The sequence below is a fragment of the Macrobrachium nipponense genome, chromosome 43 (assembly GCF_015104395.2).
Source record: "Macrobrachium nipponense isolate FS-2020 chromosome 43, ASM1510439v2, whole genome shotgun sequence".
Lineage (NCBI taxonomy): Eukaryota > Metazoa > Arthropoda > Malacostraca > Decapoda > Palaemonidae > Macrobrachium > Macrobrachium nipponense.
The window spans coordinates 52,452,519-52,464,542 of NC_061104.1; the positions used below are offsets into that span (position 1 = coordinate 52,452,519).

The 12,024-nt window shown below is 39.6% G+C and overlaps 1 protein-coding gene across 1 annotated transcript in view; it reads right to left on the reverse strand.

The window, feature by feature from the left end:
• Positions 1 to 2,307: 2,307 nt before the first annotated feature.
• Positions 2,308 to 12,024, reverse strand: part of LOC135213740 (uncharacterized) — an 84,697-nt gene continuing 74,980 nt past the window's right edge. The window contains exon 2 of the mRNA XM_064247867.1: positions 2,308 to 4,007. Coding sequence (XP_064103937.1) covers positions 2,484 to 3,983 — 1,500 coding nt within the window. The 5' untranslated portion in view covers positions 3,984 to 4,007 and the 3' untranslated portion in view covers positions 2,308 to 2,483. The remainder of the gene's footprint in view (positions 4,008 to 12,024) is intronic.

A 12,024-nucleotide genomic window follows, 5' to 3' on the forward strand; every position in this document is an offset into this window, starting at 1 on the left:
TCAACTTGACGTCAGGGATTAAGGGAAATCATTGGGGGGGTGAAAATGGGGGAAAGAAGGGACGAGAGAGAGAGAGAGAGAGTTAGAAAAGTTGACACCTTACACAGAAATCCACTTCCACAGCTTTTTCTCTTTTTTTATCCTTCTTCTTCTTCTTCTTCTTCGAAGGGGAAATTTACATCTCCGATACAGCTTTGGGAAGCACCGAGTTTCTGCTTGTCTCAGATTTTCATGGCTTAATCGAGGGAGAGCGAGTTTGTGTTTACAATTTTTCGATTATCGAAACGTCTTCCAGAGAGAGAGAGAGAGAGAGAGAGAGAGAGAGAGAGAGAGAGAGAGAGAGAGAGAGAGAGAGAGAGAGAGACTCGAAATGGTTTGTTCTCGAGTGGATTTCCGTTGGAAATGGCCGGAGCTGTGATAAGCTTTCAGCTTTAATGCGGGTGCTGTGATAAGCTTTAAGTGTCGCTGAAATTGGTCTATCGTGGAATCCACAAATTCATATCTATTGCGAGACACCAAAATGTTACAGTCGACATTAATACCTGCGGAAGATCATTTAAAATATAGAATAGAAGAGAGACTAGAATACAGAATATGGGCTAAAGGACAAGCGCTGGGACCTAGGAGGTCATTCGGCGCAGAAAGCGAAACTAACAGTGGAAAGGTTTGAAAGGTGTAAACGGAGGAAAACTTCGCAGCTGCACCATGAAACAACTGATAGGACAGGTTAGAAAGTAAGATGGGAGAAACAGAATATGAACGGAGGTACAGTAAAAGGAATGAAAGGGGCTGCAGCTAAGGGTATAAAGGCCGTTGTAAAGAAGATTAAGCAATGGCTGCAGTGCACCGCATAAGGTGCACAGATGGCACTAACCCCCTACAAGGACAAAGTTATCTGCCAAATATACTACACACATTAATGCATATATATATATATATATATATATATATATATATATATATATATATATGTGTGTGTGTGTGTGTGTGTGTGTGTGTGTGTGTGTTAATAATAATATTAATAATAATAACAATAAATGGAAAGTGTAAAAGAAATATGAAATATGCTACCAACCATTTAAATCACCTTTTCAACACGCAGTGCATAAGCCAGAAACGGAGAGAGAGAGAGAGAGAGAGAGAGAGAGAGAGAGAGAGAGAGAGAGAGAGAGAGGGGGTGGGGGGGGACTCGGAGCTGGTGTTTATAAAAATAAAACATTAATAATAATTTAGTCAAACGTCAACAGCTTCCCAGCAACCGAAGGAGGCGGCGTGATCAAGGTGGTAACATATTTGCCATTTCCAGGTGTAATGTAATGATCATTATAATATTAAACTGAAGGATAGTGAAGTTGTCTCGTGGCTTTGATTTGGTATCGTGTTAAAGGAATATTTATTTGTAAGAATGATGTCGTGTATGTTAAATTTAGAATTTAGACCAAAGGCCACACGCTGGGACCCTTGAGGTCGCTCAGCGCTGAAAAGGTTATTGAAAGTAAAGGAGGGTTGCAAGGTGTAACAGGAGGACACCCTCAAAGCAGTTGCACTTTGAAACAATCTTTAGGAGAGGGCTGAGGAAAGTAAGAAGAAAGAGAGAGAATATGAAAGGGGGTGCAGTAAAAAGGAATGGAACGAGTTGAAGTTAGGGGCCTAAGGAAGGGAGGTTGAAAAGAACCTAAACTAATGACTAAACTGAACCGTATGAGGTGCACTGACGGCACTACTACCACCGCCCCCTCTCCTACAGGGATAAGATCTTATCTACTACAACCCTTCAAGGCTGACCTTATTTCTTTTTTGTTACGATTTAAGGATTTCTACCCCGGCTCTTAATATAGTGGGCTAGTCTCTCTCTCTCTCTCTCTCTCTCTAAAGGAATTACATACATTTTGGAATCCGATTTTGAGATGTTTTGGAGTCCATGGTGTAACCAAATTATTACTCTTAATTTGTCAACTTAGTTTGTGGTCTCTCTCTCTTTCTCTTGTTGTTGTTGCTGTTATGATGCGATTTACTTTTGTTTTCTTCTCACATATTTTCATTCTCTTGGTACATCTACAGTGAGTGTAAGTAATACTCCTATATTTATTGATACGCACATTATGCGTTATATATATATATATATATATATATATATATATATATATATCCTATATATATATATATTATATACCTTTTACGCGAGGATCCAAATAATTCCTGTTCACAGAAAGAATGAGTGGAAGAGGACGACGGAAACAACATAGTATAAAAGACTTCGCTTTTATATATCTAAGAAAAATACAAATTGTTTAATGATATCCTTTATTATATGCACACGCTAGTACAGTTATACACTTGATAACTTAAAATATCCCTTATATTATCCTTCAGTTATAACTAAAAATATAACTTGCATAATGTGGAAAAAGGAAATACAAAGATTGTGAGTAAATCAAATAAAAAGTTCTCGAAAGAGGTGGAAATGAACATTTCTTCTTTCATTACAAAATATCTTGAATAAAATGTCCTTTTTCTTTTTTTGGTGTCTCTTTCCAAGTCGAAGACGCTGAAGACATCTGGCTCCAGTCATGCTGTCTAGGTGCTGCTGCTGCCTCTTCCTTGGGCAAAAAACGCGGAATTTTCCTCTCAGGTTTGTATGCTGGAGGCTTATGGGGCCTTGGGACTTCTCTTATCCTCCTCCTCCTCCTGTCGTCTCTCTTCTCAGGCAAATGTCTCAAAAAGCTTGGTCGTTTCTGAGGCCTCTCTTGCGGTCCTGGCTCTGGTAAACGGACAGCATCATTAGGCAAGTTTTGCGGGCGAGGTTCTTTCCCTTCGGGACCTCGATCTTGAGGATCTTGCCACATTACCACTCTTGGAAGGATATCATGACCTATGTATGAACGTCCTCTTTCCAGGGCAATCTTCTGAAAACGACCGCTGAGTTTCAGGTAGAGCGCTCTTTCTTGATAATCCACAATAGCATGCGCATCGTGGAAAAAGGTCTTTCCCAAGGAAACATCCGCATCACTGTATGCTAGAGTGTATGTTTTCAAAACCCGGATATTTTTTGTTTTCTGTCCGAGAATGTCAAAGCGGATGCAGTTCAGTTCTGGCAAGTCACCACTCTGCATTCGATCGCTGACATCAGCCATAACATATGATGGGCCTCGCTCTGTTACCTGCACCGTCACTCTGTCTGCCTCGTTCCGCTGACGGTACACAGCCTCGAAATATAGCGGGGCTTCAGGCACACCATCGGCGTTCTGCTGTTTCAGTGAAACCCTCGAACCCTCACTGGAAAATTCCCAAACTGCACCATGTTCCGCAAGGAACCTGTTTCCTAGTGAAATTCTGGGGAACATGTCCCTATCTTGGACCGCGAAAGTGAAAGTCAAAGGGTCCATTTCTCCCAGCTGGACGTAGATATTGTGAAGAGCTCCGACGATTGTCAGGGGGCCATAGACCTTCCTCAGGTCCTCAGCTTCACCGACGGGTCTCACTGAAGCTTCAAGGCCCAAATTCCTCACTTCCTCTAGTGTCATCACCGGTATATTGATAGCTTCATCCCCAGCGATAGAACAGACAGAGTCACGTCCGTTCAGCAGACAGGGAATCACATTGGATTTTGGGACGTCGAAAGCGCGGTTGGAAGGAAGGGGTAGTTTTCCAAAGTCTTTCACGATGTAGTCTTCCACCACAGCTAAATCCAGCACTCCTACATTGTCCCCACACTTGCCCACTGCCTTGTCCTCTTTTTTCTTCCATGGAAAATGCTCCAATATTTTCTTTTGCATTTCTTCTTTGTGTTCTTCTGTGTCGTCTTGTTTTGGGGTAATCATGATTCCACTGGAATCTTCCAGACTTTCCAGCTTTTGTGTCCAATCTTCCACACAGGCGGTCATGGAAGATGAACAGTCCTCTCCTGCAGGTAACTGCAACTTCTCACGTGGAAACAGATTTCTGCTCATTGCCTTAACGAATCTCCACAGGTTCTTAATCATACTTGATCTTCTGCACCCTGACTCCTGCATAAAATAAAAAAGATAGGAAGTGATCTTTGCTACCCACCTTATATAATTGATTTATGTTATCAAAAAGCTCACAAAAAGTTTTAAAGTTTTGTTAATAATAAAAAAGAAACCCCTAAAAATGTACTAGCTTGCCTTTTTCATGGATTTGAAACCATAAAATCAATATTTAACTCTTTTAATGTTAATGTTATGTTCTCTTATAACAATACCATGAAAAGTATGCTAATTAAGAAGAGTCTGGTAACAAATAACAAAATCATTTACAAAATTCCTTGTAAGGATTACCTGTCTTTTTATGTCGGTCAATCAAGCAAAGATTTAGATGTACGAATAAAGCAGCATATGTATTTAGTTAGAACAACCCAGACTTCAAATGCAATATTTATCCATCTGAGCGAAAAATCTCATTGCATAAATTGGGACAATAACTCATTAATTGCTAGATCTAATGATTATGTATAAAGAAATTTACTGGGACCAGCAATTATACAAATCACTAAAAAAAAAGCCAAAATCTCAGTCCTGGATTGTACCATTTGTACCCTTATATTTTTAAAATGTTTATGAAGGACCTTATAGTCTATGTGATCTGTGAGAACATTCATCAGATGATAATAAAAGCATGAAACTTTGCACAGTGTCACATCATTCTAAACATTTTCAGAGGTGGAGCCAATGCAAACCGTACTTAGCATATGTTTTATTGAATCCTTTTTATTGATTTTATTGATTTATTTTATCTTTTTTATTTCATTAATTTTAAGGCAGAAATTTCCACTCCGGGAATTGCAGGGTCCTTCCTCAAGGCATCCCATGTCACTCAGACCTGGCATACCCATCAAGTAATGGCAAGTGTACTGTATATTCTCATGAAGAATAAATATGCTGAGTATGTGGACACCAACGCAGAAGGTCCTGCAGAGAGTTTCAACATGTGGTCAGAGCCGTATATAGAGAGAGTATGGCCAACCTTTTGACAGGGCGCCATCTTGCTCCTGTCCTGTTAAGCGGCATTCACTTACCTGAGCGATGGCTCAACTCCTCTCTCCCTTTCTCTCTCTAATCATATGCTGCTGATTGTTAACTTAAGGTTTCTATTAAACATTAAGATATTTATTAAAACACTCATGATAGTTTATAAATTTATTACAGTTTTAATTTTAAAATACATAAGTATTATGAAATATTATACTTGATTTCAAAATTCACTGTTTACCCATATTCATTACAGCTTTTTCATCATCATACTCTTACTCCCTAATTCACTTCGTTTTGATTTTAATGATCGAACCTTACGAATATTTTCTTGTTTTTTTAGCATAAGTAATCTTAAAGTGAAGAAAAACTTCAGAAGTCTACCCTTAATGTCATGGCACGAAGGAAAGGTTGTATTTTTTATCTGAGTGTTTGCCAAATGCACTAGTCGTCCTAATAAATTGCTCGTTACCAAAACTCTTTTCATTTGCCCTAAAAATATTTTCTGCATTCTGAAGTAAACTGAAGCAGGCATCTGTGCTATAAACTAGACAGGTTTTTCTATATTCTTTTAATTGAGTCAACCTTTGAGAAAGATCTGTCTGTGTTGACTGGTTGCTTTCTATTGTTTGAGGACAAAACGTGCAATGATTATTTGACTTTGTAACTTTTTTTATGCAGTAACCAGCTTGATTCATCAAATTGTCACTTGAGAATTGGTCAAAATCATGTTCCTCAGTTTCATTTTCAGCATCACCATTTGTTTCAACATTGGGCTTATTAAGAAAGTCAGCTAGAAACTCGCGGTCATCTACGTTATAATTACTTGCACTTGAGCATTTTAGAAATTGTGCAACTGATATCAATTTCAGAGACTGTCGAAATTCTAAGGCAGTTGGCACTGGGTTTTTCAGTCTTATGGAGCTAAACAAGTTTTCTAGACAATCTTGAGTGAATCTGGATGTCAGTAAAAATCTGTGACCTTTAGCCAAGTATAATTGCTCTGGAGATTAAGAATGGAAGTGGTAGACAATATCACTCCAGTTTGAACTGGCTTCCACTGTGCATTAACTCCAATACATATTTCATGAAGCACTCTTTCAACTTCCTCAAGATGCAGTATAGCTTTCTTATAACAGGATTCATTGACGTTCCTTAGTGCCATGATTGGATGTCTACTTGACATTTAATCGAACCACTTATTTATCAAACCAATGAACCAAGCTGTTGTAAGTAAGTCCTTACTGTATCCTTCGCGTTCAACCAAGTAGTGAAGTCCTGCTGTTACCGAATTGCTAAAGAAATTTAAAGCGCCTGATACTTTCATTTTCTCAAAATGTGATGGATTTACATGAGTTTCGGAGAGTTTTGGCGCAAGCTTCAGATCCCTACCTTCCTGAAAAGATATCAAACTTTTGACATGTTCAGCTGTCACCTCCTTTGATGGCAAATCAAACTGTTTTACCATGTCGTCACTCAAATGAATGATATTACCTCTCACTAGACATAAGCACATCCGTTTTCATACGAATAAATTCGAGTCTTCTCCTCAGGTGTTTGCTTAATGTAGAATTTGATTTTGTGAACACTTACTTTTTTGGAACAGCAGATAACTTAAGGATTTTAAGGCCAACAGCTCTTCCCGATTCGTACTGATTATCCTCAAAATGATCCTAAAGATAAAATAAATTATTGTTAATTATAGGCCTGAATATCAGCAATAATTAATATGTTATTTAGTCATATGCTATATTACTACCAGTAAAAATACAAATGTTGCACATATGAAAAGTAAAGAGAAAAAATCTTGAACTTACTGAACATAAATAAGATTTGTCATGTGCTTTCCAATTTTCTCGTTCCACTTTAATCTCCCATTGCTGTCGTCTCTCTGGGTTTCTAGGGAATCTGTGCATCCTTTTACCCTGTCCATACTGTATGGAACAGCCTACTGCTACACAGCAAACCAAAGGAGTAAAATATGTAATTTACCAAAAATTAATAAAACGTTTTTCCGTGTGCGATGTGCGTGTGGCGTGGCGGCTCTGACTGGGTCAGGGCAGTCGGACAGAGGCAAGATGGCGCCCATCAGTCAGTGACCTTGAATAAGCGGTTCCGACCATGGCCAAACTCTCTCTATATACGGCTCTGCATGTGGTGCATGCGTCGGAAGACTTAAAGCCCACAATTCCTTTACTGGTACACACCCTTGAATTTGAACTGTTTGCCTTGACATTTGTGCACTCATTGCATACTGGTGACTTTGATTTGTACAAAGATACATTGACTAAATAGACACCTTGCTACTTCAGTCTCAACCACACCCATTACGCCTGCTGGATGTCAGTTCACACGAGAGACATGTGTAGCTTGGAAAGCACTCGTCCTGATGTTACCCGAGAATTTTGGCACGGCAATTTTGTTATGGCAAAGTCCCAGAGAAATTCTCCCTCATTGCTATTGATCATGGCCACAAGCAAAATAATGGTGCAATGAAAGATGAATGGGGAGTCATTGGACCGACAAAGGATGCCGAGGCTCTTGTAAGATGGCCAGTTGCAGTCCTACCTGAATTTGAGTCATCCATGGTAGGCGAAAATGAGAGTGCCAATCAAAGAAATCACCATGAGCAAACAGATGCTACCCAGAAGCTGTTTGCTTCACAGGTGAATACTCTAGTTAGAGTAATTGAGGGCATGGGGAGTCCATTTGAGGTAGAAAACCAAGATCTTCTGAGACTACATTCAAAGGACATCATGGACAAGCAGTCAACTGAGTACCTCACCACAATACAATAAAAGGGTCAAGAGCAGTATGGAACATTTGTGGACAAGCGCCTCCGGTCCAGCATGAAATCAATAACAGTAATCATCTCCAGGAACAAAGTCATACTGTTCAACTAACAAGCATGCAAGTCAAATAAAGCACAGATACAGGTCAATGTTCTCAATGCAATCTTTGCGAGACTGTATGTTGCAAGCCAGACAAGGGATAGAGATTTGGCCAATTCTTTAGCCACGATAATCATTCATTTGCACCATCCCTTTCTTCCTATGGACAATTATGTCTGGGAAAAAAAGTTGGATCTTGTGGACTGTCTTGAACAACATGTGAAGTCTGCACGTGATTCAAGGCCAGAGATGAATGTGACCATAATGGATGGTGCTGTACTCGTGAACATTCTTAAACCTGGTGGATGCAAGACATTTGGTGACTATGCTGCAGACGTGTTTGTCCCACACATCAAAAGAGAGCAAAGCAAGGCTCAATGAGTAAATATTGTCTACGATCAATACTTTGTCAACGGTCTAAAGGCGCACGCCAGAGAAAAGTGTGCGATAGGTCCTATCCAAAGTAGGCAAGTTGAGGTGTCAAGCCCCATACCAAAGAACTGGCAGCAGTTTCTTTGCTTGAATCTCAACAACATAGAATTGTTCAAACTTAAAAACGACGAACTGATGTCAAGTGCATCAGGAAAAAACCCTCTTCTTGTCACCAATGGTGCAAATGTGCTCTGTATGCCTGCAAGAGACACATCCAACATTACTCCCTGCAACCATGAAGAGGCAGATTCCAGGATCATGGTACATGTTGCTTATGCATTCTGACAGGGCTTTCATAAGATCCTTGTTTGGAGAGTAAATACCAATATGGTTGTACTAGCAGTAGTGACAGTACAGCAGCTAGGAAGCATTGACCTCTGGACTGCATTTGGAAGTGGCAAAAACTTTCACTACATCCCAGCTCACGAGATAAGTACCTCCCTTGGTCCACAAAAATCCTTGGTACTTCCGGTCTTCCACACCTTCACGGGCTGTGACACTGAGTCCCACTTTGCCCAAATTGGCAAAAAACTGCACAGAAAGTGTGGGAGGCACATGGTGAACTCACTGAAGCCCTCTATGAGCTGCACAGTGTCCCAGAACAAATATCTGAAGAGAATGAGGCTTCCCTAAGGTACTTCACCATCCTTCTCCATGACAGGACAGCAACATATACCTCTATCAACGAAGTCAGAAAGCTTCTATTCACGCAAAAAGGGCGTCAGATGTCAGCTCCTTCCTCCCACCAAGGCTGCCTTACTGCAACATATCAGGAGGGCTGCACTGAAAGGTGGGCACTACTGGGGACGTACTACTATGTCATATCGCCAGTTGCCCTCCCCTTCTGAGTGGGGATGGGCTTGTCCAGAACAGTGAAGGCCCCTGTGAACAAACTTACTGGAAGCAAGTGCATCCTGCCCATAGCTGCTGAAGTGTTAATGTAGGAGCAGGTGTAGAAACTGCAAATGTGTCCGAGCCCACCTAATATGCAGTTTATTGCACATGCGCAGGAGACTATGACAATACCTGAAAATATGTGAATGACTTACAACTGTTCATGGTGAGAATGTATATTATTGAGACAATCCATGTGACCAAAAATAGCTGATTGCTTTATTGAATGTAGCGCCAAGCAACATTGTTTCTTTATGATGTATTCACTAATTCTTCGCCTGCTATTGATAAGGAAAGTGTTAGAGTTTAATGCATCCATCCCATGTACAGAGATTGTTTTCCATGGTTCCATGAGTCTTTGCTATGCTAAATAGTTACTAAGGAAACTAAATTTATGTATTAATGTCAAATAATAGTTATAGCAATCTTTACAGATTTTAATATACCCAAACATTTCTCCTCTGCAAGTTTTTATGCAGTGTTATGCGGAAACATCATTTACAAATAGGCAATTAAAATATGCATAGGCAACTGGGATGATTTATACATTGCCTAGCAACAAGGAAATGCGGTTTTATTTTCTGTCACTTATAGTGGCTTTAAAAAATCCCTCCAGATAGTTGTGATGCTAAAACACACAGCATCATCCTTTCGTAATAGATAAGATATGCTTAATTGGCTCATTGCTATGGTCATTAAATTGCTTATCAACCGTTGCTAAGAAACATGCTGCATCCAATGGCTCCACCTTGGAGAATATTCATTATGGGTCAAATTTCATGCTTTTATCATTAACTGAGCAATTCTAGCTGAATTTTGCACCAATCGCCTAAACTATTAAAATAAATTAATCAACTGCTAATTAATTAGTCCCACATGGTTTTAATTATTTACATTTTGTCTCTCTCTCTCTAAAGTTACTAATACAAAGTGTATTGTTTTCCGAATTGAATTACCTTTGACCAGTGTGTTTGACCACACCGCTCTTAAATCCTTAATCTGGCCTTCGGGATTTTACTAAATTTGTACACTCCGGTCGTATATGGCTCCTTATTTTCAAAATATATTGTTTTCTGACTAAATTACCTGTGACCACATGTGGGCAGGCTGCCTTTTTTAGGGTAGGTTCCCACAGGGCGTTTTTAACCGTGGCGGCCATCGCTTGTTTAATGCTGATTGTTCACACGAAGCATTTTTGACCGCAGCAGCCACCGCGCGGTAATGACTTTTTTTAAATATTTTTTTACTTTTATGTGACATCCAGTGTCTGAATGGATATGGAAGAAATAGCTTGCTTTTGGTTTTGAATCACAGACTGAATCAGTGCAAACAGTGCCAAAGACGGCATTGGGTACACCCAGATTTATAAAATAGACATAACTTTGGTTTATTTTATTTGTAGCGCTGTGCCCATCTTTAAGAGAGCATGAAGAAATTTTTTTTATTATTTTTGAATGTCTATGTTAAGACCTAATCAAGATAGACACATCGAAGATCAACGCCTTAAAGAGGGATTCCATCTGCCCAGAACAAAAACTTATCATAACATTAAGGTGAGTTCTTTATTATAATCAGTTTTATTGAAGGAAATGGTGAACGATTATTTGGATGGAATGTTTGTGGTGGTGTTGGTGTGTTTGTGAGGTGCTTGCATATTCAAGTGTGTATGGTCTATGGTTACACACAATCTCTTTCTCATTGGCTGACAACAGCAAATGATGGCACCTGCTGTCCTCAAGAAGGGAGGTTCACCGCTGTGTGTGAACGATGTCATTCACTTGTATGCATCTCGACACACTCGGGGGGAATCTCGCTACCGCGCCGTATTGGAAACTGCTGCGGTTACCGAGAATAATTCCATAAGCTAACACTGAAAAATCAACAGCATATATCTCACAACGTTGTTACAAACGCCCTGTGTGAACCTACTCTTCATCTACCCCACAGGCATTTTTTTGTTTCTTTAAAGTGAATTGGACCTTTTGTTTATCCTGTAATGTCCATTGTATATGCTTACCAGTACTGTTTTTCATTGCTCCGATCAGTCTTGCCTTTAGTAAAGGGTCGTTAAGACCAAAAGATCTTGGCAGTTCTCGCTTTTTCATTTTCCTCCTGTGGCACTATCATTATTTATACATCAACATCACATTTTATATATTTCGTGATCAAGTTATCTATCTATCTATCTTCTATCTATCTATATATATACTGACAAACCTGGCGCTGCTTGGGATATATCTGATTACACCTATAAACTCTCTCTCTCTCTCTCATTGCTGTTTAGAAAGTCGCTTCTCACCCCCCTCTTCCTATTGGGACTAAATTTGGACTTGTAGGGCTTCAGGAGTGTCACTTTTCATCTCGGCAACCTCAGAAAACTTTGGATAAGACACTAATATCCATTGTTTATGGATATTTTAATGTCACCCCCTTCTCACCCCTTGTCAACCCCACTACCTACCAGCTCAAAGCTTAACTTAACTTGAAGGGCACCAGGAGAGTCACCATTCTCCTCAGCGACCTCGAAAGCTATGGATTAGACAATAATATCTGTCACTTTCTGTAATTTTTACATTTCCCCCTTTCCCACCACCCCACTCCCCTTTGGTGCCAGTGATGTCTTAACCCCACAGTGTTCATTCCCAGATGGTAAATAGTATGCATTCCAAGTTTGGTTAAGAAAGAAATATCTTTATTAATATTTATCTTCCAGATGATTTAAATGGTTTGACAGTAAAAGAACCCTTAACGATTACAGATACTTGAAGGTAAATATACAGCAAAATCTTTTGCAAACATTTACTATACCAAATAAGGAT